Source organism: Erythrolamprus reginae, chromosome 10 (assembly GCF_031021105.1).
Source record: "Erythrolamprus reginae isolate rEryReg1 chromosome 10, rEryReg1.hap1, whole genome shotgun sequence".
Taxonomy (NCBI): domain Eukaryota; kingdom Metazoa; phylum Chordata; class Lepidosauria; order Squamata; family Dipsadidae; genus Erythrolamprus; species Erythrolamprus reginae.
The window spans coordinates 33,819,735-33,834,626 of NC_091959.1; the positions used below are offsets into that span (position 1 = coordinate 33,819,735).

The 14,892-nt window shown below is 49.8% G+C and overlaps 1 protein-coding gene across 2 annotated transcripts in view; it reads right to left on the minus strand.

Annotated features, from left to right (window-relative positions):
• AIFM3 (AIF family member 3) overlaps positions 1-14,892 on the minus strand; it is a 41,558-nt gene that overhangs the window by 8,221 nt on the left and 18,445 nt on the right. For both annotated transcript variants that reach the window (XM_070763185.1, XM_070763186.1), the window contains exons 9-14: positions 7,895-7,986; positions 6,806-6,936; positions 4,396-4,511; positions 4,225-4,296; positions 2,650-2,713; positions 291-367 (exon numbers count right to left, since the gene is read on the minus strand). In XM_070763185.1, coding sequence (XP_070619286.1) covers positions 291-367; positions 2,650-2,713; positions 4,225-4,296; positions 4,396-4,511; positions 6,806-6,936; positions 7,895-7,986 — 552 coding nt within the window. The remainder of the gene's footprint in view (positions 1-290; positions 368-2,649; positions 2,714-4,224; positions 4,297-4,395; positions 4,512-6,805; positions 6,937-7,894; positions 7,987-14,892) is intronic.

Below are 14,892 nucleotides of genomic sequence, written 5' to 3' on the forward strand. Positions count from 1 at the left end.
AGGGATGGGTGGATGGGCAGATTGGATGGATTGGAGGGAGGGATGAATTGGATGGGTGGAGGGAGGGAGGTATGGGTGAGGGGGTGGATGGATGGATAGGTGGATGAATAAATTAATTGGATGGGTGGATGGATGGATGGATGATTAAATTAATTGGATTAATAGAGGGATGGAGGGAAGGAGGGAGGGAGGGATGAATTGGATGGATGGATGGTCCCATGTTGGGCTGAAACTCCCCCCCCCCCCAATTCCTCCTTCCTGGCTAGCCTGTTTGGCTGCTTCTGCAGTACCTTGTTCACCACGATGTAACCTTTGGAGTCCAGATGGACCCCACTCTGCTTCAAAAAGCTGGTGGCTGGAGTGGCCCCTGTGCCAAAGAGAAGAGGGGCATTAGCAGTGGGAGGGACTCCTGACCACCAGCCCCATTTATTTGAACCACGAAAAAGACCCTTACCAAATGCCAATTGCTCTTGACAACACCATCTGCTTTATAAATCACAGAAGGATAGAACATCCATATAAACTGGCGATAATCCAATTTTAAGTCCCAATTACCAATTAAGTGCCTTTGTTGTAAGCTTCCCCGCCCTCTTACCTCCCCCTCCTCTTATTTTCCTTCCATATTACACTTTTTCAGCTTGCAAAAAGCTTTAGGTGACGGTTGCTCTTTTTTTGGTGGAAAAGTCTATTAAAATGCTTTAAATACAGTGATCCCTCGATTTTCACAATCTCAATTTTCGCGAAACGCTATATCGCGATTTTTCAAAAAATAATAATTAAAAAATACTCCCCGGTTTTTTTTGCTATACTGTACCACGGTTTTTCTCACCCGATGACGTCATACGTCATCACCAAGAGTCACTTCTCTGTCTCTTTTTTTCTATCATTTCTCTCTCTCTTCCTTCCACTCTTCTCTCTCTCTTTCTTCCTCTCTCACACTCTCTTCCTCCCTCTCTCATCTCTTTCGGTGGGGCGGTGGGCGGGCGGGTGCCTACGGGGGACGCCAGCGCTGGACTCGGCGGTGAGAGGGGGCGGTAGCGGCGGGCGGCGAGCGGCGAGGAGGCTGGAGGCGCTGCCATTGGCCGGGAACATGGCGCTGAACAGGAACCACTTGCCCGGTGGCGGGGTTGTCCCGCCCCACGGGGAAAGTAACCGGAGCCGAAGAGGCGCTCGGCTGGCAAGGGGCGGCAGGAGGGAGAGTTTGGCCGGGCGGGGTGTGTGTTTGTGTGGTGGGGGAGAGCTTGCGTATCTTCGGGGATGGCGATACGCAGGTGGAGCTTTTCCATCTGCTCCGCTGGGACGGGCGCCTCTAAGCCCAGTGTCTGCTTTCTCTCCCCGGGAACCGCCTGCTTTCCTCCACTTCGAGCGGGGCGCCTGGGCTCCCGAGTACCCGCGTCTTTTCCATCACCCGGAGGAGGAGTGCGACTTCTGCCCAAGTGTTAAAGAGGCCATGGAGGGCTTAACCCGCGTCGCTCCCTCCCTCCTTGCCATCCCCGGGACTTCGACTCTGGGTGGGGAAGGTGGTGATAGCGGCAAACGGCGGACAGGCGAGCGACAAACGGCGGGTGCTGGGGGGGCAGGGGCAGCCGGCATTCAAAGCAATCTGTCGGCTTCCGCACTCTCGTCGCTCCCTGCCTCCACCATCTGCGCATGCGCGGCCATGGGGAAAAGGCGCGCATGCGCAGATGGTGTTTTTACTTCCGCAACCCTACATCGCGAAAAATCGATTATCGCGAGGGGTCTTGGAATGGAACCCTCGCGATAATCGAGAGATCACTGTAAACTAAAATATAGCATCTTTCTGCCCTGATGTTGATATTTTCTTGCTGTCAAAATCAAACACACTTTGGGCTCCGGCCACTATGTCATCACTTCATTTTCACACTTCTCATGCCTTCAGAAGATCCTGGTTATTTATTAATAATTATTAATAATTAATAATTAATAATAATTAATAAAAATAATTATCCTATGCAAGGATTTCTACTGAATGGCCTAGAGTTGGCGCTTTTGCCTCACAATAAAGAGTTCGGTCCTAGGTAGAGACGGTTATTTCTCTTTCCGGGCACAATGAGACTATATCTGCTGAACAAAACTCTGCATTGGTGACTGAGAAAGGCATTGGGCCAGTAAACGCTCAGCTCCATTGAGTTGCCCAGGCAAAAGGAGTTGATGGTGCAAAGATTTCTCTGTCGTAGATAAAACGTTATTTTCTCACTTTTTCTTTTTTCTACCAAAACCAGTGTTTTTCAGACAACAAAATTTGTATTCCATTAAGTTCTATTTATTATTTATTTCTTTAATGGGATTTATATGCAGCCCCTCTCCGAGTTTTCTTGGCATCCAGAGGGTGATTTTACACATAGTTTAAGGAATATTAATGATGGACTTAATTAGACATTAATTGAGATTTATCTGGATGACGAAATTAGAAAAAAAGGTATAAGGGGTGTGTGATGGTAACCAAAATTCTGGGAAACCAATTCTGGGAGTTAAGTCCAAATATCTTCAAGTTGCCAAGGTTGGGAAACACTGCTCTATAACCTTCATTGTGTATTATTGTGCATTGGACAAAACAAATAAATAAATTAAATAAATAAATCTTAAAGTCCTCCCAGAAGATTTTCCCAAATTAATCCGGCAACTTACCTATGCCAATCACGCAGACGTCTGCCCGGAGTACCTTGCCGCTCTTCAGCACCACCTCCTTCAGCTTTGGGGACAGGTAAAAGTGCAACCATTTTTTTAAAAAAAAAATAATATCAAATATCAAATCAGGGGGAGGGGTGACTGAAAAATTTCTACACAATTTTACCTCAGCGTTTGTTTTCCCACTTTATAGTGTTATGGTGGGGCTTCACCTCAAAGGAAGCAGTTTCCCTACTCTTTTCCCCACAACGCCAGTTAGGTCCCACAGAGTTGGCCTTCTCCGGGGCCCGTCGACTAAACAATGTCGTCTGGTGGGGAAGAGCCTTCTCTGTGGCGGCCCCGATCCTCTGGAACCAGCTCCCTCTGGAGATTAGAATTGCCCCCACCCTCCTTGCCTTTCGTAAACTCCTTAAAACCCATCTCTGCCGACAGGCATGGGGGAATTGAGACATCTCCCCCAGGCCTATATAGTTTATGCATGGTATGTTTGTGTGTATGTCTTGCTTTTTTAATAAGGGGTTTTTAGATATTTTTAAATATTAGATTTGTTGTACATTGTTTTTTTATTGCTGTGAGCCGCCCCGAGTCTACAGAGAGGGGTGGCATACAAATAATAATAATAATAATAATAATAATAATAATAATAATAATAATAATAACAACAACAACAACAACGCCGGAGAGGTCCGCGCTCGGTCTCTTCTCCAACCCACTGATTTCTCTCTCTCTCTCTATCGCTGGTGGGCATGCGCAAAGCAACCCGTAGCCGATAGCACCAAACTTTCGGGCCACCGCTTCATTTTTTCTTCTTACATGGAAACATAGAAGATTGATGGCAGAACTGATGTTGTGGTGAAGGTTAGAGATGAGGGTCCTCATTCCGTTTCCCTCCAAGTGCGAAGTGCGCTCTGCAATGTGCTACCTGAATGCTAAGGGCATGAACGCTGCTGCGATGGGTGCCCAATATTTTTCTCACCAATTGCTGAGTTTTGATTTTTTTTTGGCTGAAGGAGAACGGGTATGGCGCCACTGCATTGATTGATGTTTGCTCTCTGGAGTATGGAGATAAGCCCAAGTTTCATCTCCTGTCACTACACAGTTGAGAAAAACCTCGCCTTCAATCTCGAAATGGTCAAGAAATTCTTGGGTGGCACTGACTGTTGAATTTGCGCACTTTTGTAAGCGTCTTGGGCACCATCGCAGCACCGTTCATGCCCGTAGCATTCAGGTAGAGCCTTATAGTGCACACTTCGGCCTTGCAGGGAAACAGAATGAGGACACTCATCTCTAATCTTCACCACAATGCCAGTCGATGACCTACTGACCACTGGCACTGCTTGTTCTCATCCGCTGGCTTCCCGCTACATGATAGTAATACCAACTTCCCCCGCAAATATTCCCCGTGAGAGCTACATCCCTTGTAACCTTACTTTCTTGAAAATAACCCTCATATATTACCAACCCAACCATTGGGACAGAGTACTAACAGTCCTCACTATTGGGAAGTTTCTCCTTAATATCTCTTTTGATCCACCCACTTGTTTGTTTCCATCCATTCCATCCCTCCGATTCTACCTTGCCCTCCTGCTCCCGCAGTTCCGACACTTCCGTCTGCATGTAGAACTTCACCCGGTTGTTTTCAAACATCTGTCCGAGAGGAGAGGAAAGGGAGAGAAGGCTGAAAAACATTCCCCTCCAAATAAGGTTCGACCCTCCCCAAACGCCCCCTCCGGGCAGCTGCCTTGCCTTCATGATGGCTCGCCCAACCTTCTCCCCGAAGAATTTCTTGAAGGGGGCTTCTTCCAGCTCCACCACTGAGACCGAGTGAGCTTTTTCGGACAAATAAGCAGCCACCTCCATCCCTGCAAAACAGCAGAGGGGGCAAGAGGGTTAGGAAGCCACCACGAGAAAGACCCAGGACAAGCAGGAGAGTCCGCAAGTTGACAAAGGCGGAAGATCCAGCTGCTGAAACAGGCCAAGCTGGGCGAAACAAGGAAAAGACAATGTCTAAAAACAGAGGGAGACGGGGGGGCCTTCCCCAGTCTCCATCTTGGACACAGCTCCATTTCAAAGAGTTCCATCGCAAGCAGATGAAGCTTCGTCTGGGGCAGGAGTAGGCCAAGTTGGCTCTTCGAAGGTAGCATGATTGGCTCAAGAATTCTGGGAGATGAAGTCCACAAGTCATAGAATAGCCCACTTTGCCTACCCCTGGTATGGGGGCAAAGTGGAGCCAGGCAGAAGGAGAGCCATGGGGTAGAACAAGGGGAGGCAGGCAACCCCAACATACCGTCCACTCCATCCCACTCTCTCGCACCTTTTGTTTTAATTGAATTGAATTCAATTCAATTTAACTTATTATAGTGATTGATTGATTGATTTGATTTCTATGCTGCCTTTCTCCTGAAACTCCGGGCGGCTTAAAACATGTTAGAAATGTTACATAAAACTGTATACTAAAAAAACAACCCCACAATTAAAATTAAACAAGCAGATTCACACATCACACATCCGATATTCATTCATTGGGGGTTTTATTTTTGGGGAAACACTGTACAGGGTGTCCAGGGGAGAAAGAATTTTGAAATCCCCTGACATTTCCCTATAACTTGCAATCGAGTTAAGGCTCGGTCATAGATGACGTCATATGTAAGGGGCGTACATATTTATTTATTTATTCAATTTTTATGCCGCCCTTCTCCTTTGACTCAGATCGGCTTACAATATGTTAGCAATAGCACTTTTTAACAAAGCCAGCCTATTGCCCCCACAATCCAGGTCCTCATTTGACCCACCTCGGAAGGATGGAAGACTGAGTCAATCTTGAGCCGGTGATGAGATTTGAACCGCTGACCTTCAGATCTACAGTCAGCTTCAGTTGCCTGCAGTACAGCACTCTACCTGCTGTGCCACCCCGACTCAGTGCACTTAGTGCACTAGTGTGCCTTTCGTCTCCTGTCCAATTGTCTCTCCTTATCTCATATATATCTTTTCTTCCTTTCATATATCTTCTCCTGTATTTTTATCTTTTCTTCTATCATTTTCTTTATATATAATACTACATGCCTATTCTCTTCAATATGTATTGTGTATTGGACTAAATAAATAAATAAATAAAATACCAAATGGCTAAGCCAAGGAGAAATAGCAGTAGCTGAAGAAGGAAGTTGTTGCCACAGTTATGCTCATTTTTGCTTGACTCTGCCATTTTTTTAAACACACGATTTATCCCTATCCTTTAAACACTTTAATACAGTTTGGGTTTTTCCCTGATTTATTCCATTTTTTCACAGATTCCTTGATAATTCCCTGATATTTCCCAAACTGCCGATTTCCCTGATAATTCCCTGATTTCCTTGTCTGGACACCCGGACTGTAGTAAACCATGCTACTCTTGTGGCCTGCAAGCAGCCCCTGCAGCTGATAGTGGATCCCGTTCGAGAGGAGACCGACTTGGTGATGCGCCAGTGGCCTGTGCAGCTACCACCGAGTCTGACAGTGAGGAGACTAGCGAGGACTCGATGCCAGAGGCAGAGGTTCAGCCAGGGCCTTCGGAACCTCCAGCACCTCATAGCAGTGATGAGGAAGAAGAGGAGGAGTCTCTTCTTGATGCACAAACATGCAGAGCTGCCAAAAGGAAGGAGTGGTTACTCAGGAGGAGGTCTACTCGGGAGTAAGACTTGGGGCTAATGGGCCACTCCCCTAGTCTACTTAAAGAAAGCAGAGGAACTGAATCTCTGCAGGAAACAACATTTGAAATTTGTGTGTGTTGTGTTGCCTCGTGTCTGGAAAATCTCTGCTCTGCTTTGTCTGCTCTGGTTTGTTTATTGAAGACAACTTCTGGACATTTTGCCAAACTTTGTGAGCTACCAAAGACTAATTGCTATTCTATTATTTAAGACTTTCTGAATTTATGCCAACTGTTACTGATGATTAATTAACAGTTGGACTTTAGCAAGATAAGATTGCCTTTAGGTTTGTGTGTGTGTGACCTCTACTAAGACAGCTATCAGTAGTTGGTTATTGATTAAAATAAGTTCAAACAAACTGTGTGGGTTTGCTACATTCTTAGCTGGGGCAGAACAGCTAAACCCAGATTAAACAAACCGCATTCCGAATCAGCTCAGCTTCCGAGGCTGTCTACGTAGCCTTTGCTTACCCAGGAAAGAGGCTCCCACCACTACGGCGTTTTTCCCAGTAGCCACTTTGACCACACGGTTGGCATCTTCCACAGTACGGATGGTGAAGACGTTCTCCACTTCCTTGCCTTTGCAGCTGAGAGTTTTGGGTCTGGAAGGAGAGATTGGCGAGGTCAGGCCAAGGGATAAATCTATTTATTTATTTATTATTTGGATTTCTATGCTGTCCTTCAATGTAGACTCCATAGGCTCCGTAGACCAGTGATGGCAAACCTATGGCACAGGTGCTGCAGATGGCACATGGAACCATATCTGTTGGCACACGAGCCATTGCCAACATGCATGTGTATACCAGCCAGCTGATTTTTTGGCTTGCACAGAGGCTCTGGGAGGGCGTTTTTGCCTTTCAGAGAGCCTCCAAAAGGGATGGCGAGGGGGATTTTACCGTCCCTTGGCTCCAGGGAACCCTTTGGAGCCTGGGGAGGGTGAAAGATGAGCCTACTGGGCTCACCAGAATTTGGGAAGCAGGGGAATGGAGACGCTGTTTTCATCCTGCCCAGGCATTGAATTATGCATGTGGGAACTCGCGCATGTGTGATAGTATGCATGCACGCTCTTTCAGCACCCAAGGGAAAAAAGCTTCGCCATCACTGCCGTAGATTCAGGGCGAGTTACAAAACGGGAATAAATAAAATTGTTTAGTCTCCTCCTGTTTTTCGGCCAGCATATACAACACTCTCGTCCTACATCAGAAAAATCCTTAAGATTTTTATTAATATTGATTGTTTCCTGATTACTTATTTGACCCTTATGACAAACATTAAGTGTTGTACCTCGTGATTCTTGACAAATGTATCTTTTTCTTTTATGAACACAGAGCATCGGCAACAAAGATAAATTCCTTGTGTCCAATCACACTTGGCCAATAAAGAATTCTATTCTATTCTATTCTATTCTATTCTTCTATTATCTTGGGATTGCTTAAAAGATTCCAGACTAATTCCTCACTTGACTCGTCCTCCTGGCTCCGACATATTCGGGGTGCAAAAAAAAACCATCTGAAAAACAAGACCTCAACATTTGGGGTAAAAACCCCTGGGGACACGTACGTGTTTCCCGTTGCCAGCAGCAACTTATTGTACTCCATCTTAAACCCATCCTTGAAAATGGCTGTCTTGTTCTTCACGTCCACTGCCGCCACCTGAAACAGTATGGATGGGTAATTAACAGTAATTTCTTAGCTGGTTTCCACCATCACCCCTCTCCCCATCAGAGCAACACACACCTACAGAGCAGGGGCAGGTTGCTTTTACCGGCACACTGGTGCTCTGCGTGCATATCCTGGCAATTCAGATGCTCGCATGCGCAGGAAGTAAAAAAGCACTGAAATTCCATGAGGGGGTGCACCGCGATTTTGGCAATTTTTCGGTTCTGGGCATGAGTAAAAGCAAAAAAATTACCCATGTCCCCTCGCGTGACTTTGCTTCTGTGCATGCTCAGGAGGCAAAAAAGGACCATTTTTTTTAAAAAGAAGAAAAAAAGAGGGCATCATCCGACGGACTGGTGAAGACGGCACCAGAGCGGTCAAGCACAAATTGCGCAATCTGCATTCTGCTATCGGAACAGTGCCCCCTAGGGCACCGGTAGGAACCCAACTCTGCTGCAGAGTCCACGCTGGGGACAGGCTTCAGCGAGCCAACCACACCCACCCTCAGGGGTGGGCTTCAAAAATTTTAGAAAGAGGTTTGCTGTCCAGTTGCTGGGTGAGCCTGACCTAGTTGGCCTCTTGCACCACATTGCAGGGGAGGCTTTTTTTTTTTTTTTTTTGCTCTCCCCAGGCTCCGGAGGCTTCCCGTGAGCCTCTGGGCGGGAGAAAACAGCCTCGCCAGGCTCCAGAGGCCTCCTGGAGGCCAAAAACGGGCCTGTTTCCAGCCTTCACGAACTTCCGGCAGGCCCATTTTTTCCCCTCCCCGAGACTCCATGTGTGCCCTGCACTTACCTGCTTCCCAAACAGGCTGCGTGGGGTGGACTCCTGAGAGGGGCACGGTGGGGTGGGCAGGGCTAGCCAGGAGTGGGATGAACCATTGTACCTACCTGAACGGTCTTCTCAGTGCACTGGAAGGAGAGTCCAACATGGGTATTACTCCAATCCTATTGGTAGAGACTGAGTTAGAAATTTACATATTAATTGAGCACCGCCCCCTCTGCTCTCCCCATGAGCCAGTTTTAAAAACGAAAAACCATAGTCAGAGGATAACCACATTTTATTGTTAACAACCAAGAACTGACTAATAGACCACTCCGGCGTCCCTGCACCCATAACTGTACCGGGTGGGTTTGGACTCTCCTTCCAGTGCACTGAGAAGACCGTTCAGGTAGGTACAACGGTTCTTCTCCATTGCATCTGGAAGGAGAGTCCAACATGGGATATACCAGAGATTTATGGCCCATGGGAGGGAGAAGGTCTTGTCAGGGACGTTGGAGATAAACAAACACGTTGTAAAACACGTCTCCCAAAAGCCGCCTCTGCTGAGGCGAAGGAGTCCAACTTATAATGTCGTATGAAAGTCGATGGTGCCGACCACGTTGCAGCCCTGCAGATGTCATCTATGGACACCTGAGTAGCCCAGGCCGCTGAGGTCGCCGCACTCCTCGTTGAGTGAGCAGTCACTCCTGGTGGTATTGGTTGGTTACGGGCCCTGTACGCCTCCGCAATACATTCCCTGATCCAACGACTAATGGACACCGATGAAACTCCAAGTCCCTCTTTATCCGATGCAAACGAGACAAACAACTTTTCAGACTTCCGACAAACCTCTGTGCGTCTGATATAAATCTTGACCGCACGGCGTACATCGATCTTATGCCACCTCAATTCAGACATGTGACTGCCGTGGGTACAAAAGTCTGGGAGAATTAATTCTTGTTTCTTGTGAAATTCCGAGTTGACCTTCGGTATAAAGGAAGGATCTAATCTCAACACCACTCGGTCTGGGTAAAAGATACAGAGGTCAGGACATACCGACAAGGCCGCCAACTCTGACACTCTCCGAGCCGACGTAATCGCCACTAGGAAGGCTGTTTTAAGTGACAGTAGTTGCAACGGAATAGATCTCAGAGGCTCAAACGGTGGTTTCTTCAAGGCTTTGAGAACCAACTGGAGGTCCCATGATGGAAACCGCCGGATCGGTGGGGAGTGTTGATTCGATGCTCCCCGCAGAAAATCCTTCACCCAGGGATGGTAAGTCAAGGATCGGACTCCTTCCACCCGTATTATGGTCGCGAGTGCCGCCACATGTCGTTTTAGAGTGTTGGGCGCTAGCCCTCGATCAAGACCGGTCTGTAAAAACTCTAGAACTGCAATGACCGAAGCCTGTTCAATATTGATGTTTCGTTTGTCACAGAAACTGCAAAAGGCTGCCCATGTCGTCTGGTAGATCCGAGAAGTAGATGGACGTCTTGCAGCCTGCATAGTGTCGATGACCTTCTCTGGTAGCTTCAATCCTCGTAACCTGACCCGTTCAAATGCCAAACGGTCAGTTGAAGCCACTGGGGATCGGGATGTTGAAGTTCCCCTTGGCTGAGCGATATCAGGTAGTCCGGGATCCTCCAGGGCGGTGACACCGATAGTGCCACCAGGTCGGAGAACCACAGCCGTCGAGGCCAGTGAGGGGCTACTAACAACACCTCCGCCCTCTCTCGCAGGAGTTTTTCCACCACTCGTGGTATCAGATTCGTTGGTGGGAACGCGTACAGCAGTCCTGGCGGCCAGGATGTCCGGAGAGCGTTGACCTCCTCCGCTCCTGGCTGTGGGAATCGAGAGTAGAACCTTGGAAGCTGGGCGTTCTGGGAGCTGGCGAAAAGATCCACCAGCGGAAGGCCAAACCGCTGCACCGCCTGTTGAAAAAGGCCCGGGTCCAGCTTCCACTCTGACTGATCCAAGGTGGACCGACTCAGCCAGTCTGCTTGTGTATTCCTGATTCCCACGATGTGTTCTGCTGTTAGGGACCGTAGATGTTGTTCAGCCCAAAGAAAGAGAGCCTCCGTCTCCTCCATGAGACGCTGCGACCTTGTGCCCCCTTGATGATTCAGGTGGGCCCTGGTCGCCACGTTGTCCGTAAGCACCAACACATGCTGATGTTGAACCAGGGGTGCAAATGTCTGTAGAGCCAAGAATACAGCTCTTAATTCCAGGAAGTTTATGTTGCCCGAGGTAAGGTCTTCCGTCGTCCACAGTCCATGAGCCATGCGAGTTCCGACGTGGGCACCCCATCCGGTAAGACTGGCATCGGTGGTTGGTTAGGATGATTTGGTCCCTTGTCTGGAAGGGAGATCCTCTGCTGATTGCTGCCGATGTCCACCATTTTAGGCAGTCCCTGACCCTCAGGGGTAAATGGACCCGTCTGTGAGAATGACTCACCTTGGTCCTTTGAGCAGGAAGGAGGAACCATTGCAATGTCCTGATATGGAACCTGGCCCATGGAACGATGCCAATGGCGGATACTAGGGTTCCCAGTACCTTTGACAGCAGCGAAAGCGGGACTGGTCCCCGCTGGATACTGGCTATCAAATGTCTGATGTTGTTTTGCCTCTCTTGTGAGAGCGACACAGTGCCCTCCTGAGTGTCTATAATCGCTCCCAAGTGTAGGAGCCTGGTGGTAGGTGTCAACTGGCTTTTTTCCACATTGACTGTGAACCCGTGGAGTTCCAGCGTATGCAGTGTCTCGATGAGATCTCTCTCTGCTGCTAGTCTGGACCTGGACAAAATGAGTATATCGTCCAGGTAGGCCATAAGCCTGACAGATCGAGCTCTTAAGCTTGCGGTCAATACGTCCAAGAGCTTCGTAAACGTTCGTGGGGCCGATGACAGGCCGAACGGCATGGCTCTGTATTGGTAGTGTCGTCCCTCGGCACAAAATCGAAGGAATCTGCGGTGGTCCAGATGGATCGGGACATGCAAGTAGGCCTCCTTGAGGTCTATGGATGTTAACGTGTCCTGTTTCCGGATAGACGCTAGAATGGTCTGCAGCGAGTGCATCCTGAACCTCCGGTATTTTATGAAGAGGTTCAGTTGCTTCAGGTTGAGAATCAACCTGCAGCCTCCTGAGGATTTGGGAACGATGAAAATCATGGAGTAGAACCCCTTGCCCTCCTCCTGCTGCGGGACCGCTTCTATTGCTCGGATGTCTAGCAGGTGTGAAATTTCCCTGCGCAGTTGTAGTTTCTTTTGAATGTCCTTTATGAATGGGCAGTGTAGAAAGCGGCTTGGCGGTGGCTGTACGAATTCCAGCCTGAGCCCTTGTGTGACTGTAGCCAGAGCCCATTGGTCGGAGGAAGTTGATTGCCAGGCCCTGCCAAAGTCCTGCAGTTTTCCTCCTAGGGGTTGAAGTATGGCCGAGTCACTTCGTGCGTTTGAACCCTCTTGGGGTATTTCCGCGAAAGGGTCTTCTGGACTGGTGATAGCCTCTCTGCCTGTCCTGAAAGGCGCCGCGGTCGCTCCTATAGGCCTGCTGATTGTATTGGCCTTGGGAAAAGGAGCGTTGGCCCTGGTTAGAAGCCGTGTTAGGGTCCCATCGAAAGGACTGATGCCGTGAATACGGAGTGAACCTTCTGTCCGGCCGTCTGTTGGCTCTAGGGAGGACCTTCCTCTTATCCTTGTCCTCCACTAGGACCTTCTCTAACAGATCTCCAAAGAGGGTGGAACCCTGGAAGGGGCCAGAGGCCAGGCGCCATTTAGACTTAAGATCGGCCTGCCAGTTCTCAGCCACAAAAGGCGGCGTGATGACAACGTGGTTGCCATGCTCCTCGTGGAAAATTTGGCCGCGTGAAGAGTGGTGTCTGCCGAAAACTCGGTCGCCGCCAATAATTTACTTAAGTCCTGGCGAAGACGCCTGTCTTCGGGCCCCAGTCGAGATTGCATCTCTTTGATCCACATTAGTGACGCTCGATTGATAAACGACGCGGCTGCTGCCGCCCTGAATCCCCAGCCGGACATCAGGTGCGCCTTGCACAGCAACGTTTCCGCTTTTGTCTCCTCCGGTCTGAGGCTTTCCCCGGTCTCCGAGGGAACCAAGGCACTGGAGACAAGCGTTACGACCGGCTGGTCGATCGGGGGGAATTCAAGCAGCTTTTCCACCTCCTCGTCGAAGGTGTAAAATTTTCTCTCGATGTTGGAAGGGCCCTGTGCCGCCGCTGGTTGCTGCCACGGCCTCTTTATGCCCTTTACGAATATGCCTGAAGCAGGAAAATGGTCGGACTCGGGTTGGGGTTCGTCCAGTAGCGAGGCTGAGGTTTGTTCCGACTCAGCGGCCTCTGCTGCTTTGGCAGCGCCCGGAAGGTTCATTACCTGCTTGGCCTTAGATAGTAAAGTTCTGAATAACGCCGGTTTAAACAGGCCAACTGAGGGTGGCTGCTCCGCTGTATTTTCATCCTCTGAAAGGCCAAATTCCGGATCACTGTCCTTAAACTGATCCTGTTCTTCTAACAAGGACCCCAAACCCAAGGGGGGCGGTGCCGACCAAGAACCCATCGTTTGCTGGGGGGGTCTCCCGTACTGTTGAGCCCCCGGTGCCACATTCTGTGAGTATGCATTCACGATGAGGTCCTGCAGATCTGGAGGCAAATTTTGCCACGCCCCAGGCTGGGATCGCAAGCCCGCTGCAGTAGGGGTGAAAGTGGCTGCTGGCCCCTGGTAGCTCCCTCCGGTAGGGCCCGCTGAACCTGGTCTAGCCCATGATGTGCTGGGGGAAGGCATGCTCTGAGGCAGGGGCAGGGCTTGCCGGTCTGGAGACCAATCTTCTTCTGTTGTCACCCCTGTAGGCCCGAAGGTAGTTGGTGGTGAAAAGGGGTCTGAAGAATGTCTCTGGCCCAGAGGGAGCCCCGCTGGGGATGCATGCAATGCTGCCTCAAGCTTTTTCTCCAGCGCTTTAATGCGCTTCTCAGCCTCTTTGATGGAGGAAGAAGAGGCAGATGAGTGGGATTTTGCCTTTTCCTTAGGCTTCCCCTAGAAGGGGCAGGAGAACTCGGGGCATCTTTTCCTTGAGTCTCCTCCATAGTACTCACGACTGCCAGGCAATGTAATTCAGGCTTTCTTGCCGTCTGACCTCCGGTAGCTTATCTGGCCCACCTCGTCAGAACAATACAGAGAAAAAATGGCGCCCTCGGTTGCCCAGGATTTGCGCTTGCGCACTAGGGCGTCCCAGCCCATTCGCGCCTAATTGGCCTGCCGCCAGCCGATTTCGCGCCCAAAAGACGCTTTGCCGCCTTAATCAGCCCCAAACATGGCGGCGCCCAGCCTCCGCGGCTCCATGGGCTGTTGCCCGGGGCTCCCCGACTCTGAGGTCTCCCAGTCTGGGTCTGGCTGCCCGGGGGACTGGTTCCGTGCCCTTAGTGACCGCTGTTTCGGTCCCGCTGGCATCGGTGGTTTCGGCGGCGGCACCTGTCTCTCTAGCAGCTCGCCGCGCTATTCCTCATCAGCTGTGAGGCGCTCGGCTCCGTCTCTCTAAGCTATCGTTTTACGAGCCGGCTTCAAGCCTCCCAGTGGGGGGGGGCGGACCCCCCCCCCCCACCTTCGGCTGACAGCCTCGGTATGGCCTCGGAGGCCAGGGACCCCCAGGCTGGGTGCTCCTCTACGGGGTGTTCCTCTGGGGGAATGCAATACCCCTGAGGAGGTTCGTTGGGGGTGGTGCCCGCTGAGGGCAGAGACCCCAGACCGTCTGAATCCTCTTGTGTCTTCACGCCTGAAGAACAAAGCAAAGGGATTAAAACGGTAAAAAAGAAAACAACTCATTCACAATTTATTTTATATTATTAAACCTTAAGCCACAACTCAGTATGTCTCTACTCAGTGACTGAGTTTTTAAAACTGGCTCATGGGGAGAGCAGAGGGGGCGGTGCTCAATTAATATGTAAATTTCTAGCTCAGTCTCTACCAATAGGATTGGAGTAATACCCATGTTGGACTCTCCTTCCAGATGCAATGGAGAATTGGGAGTTCTCTGAGCTGCAGAGAATCTTAGCTAGAGGTTCTCCTGAACCCCTGCAAACCCCCAGCAGCCCACCCCTGCCCATCCTGCACCATTTTAGGAGTTGAAACCAGGCCGGGTGA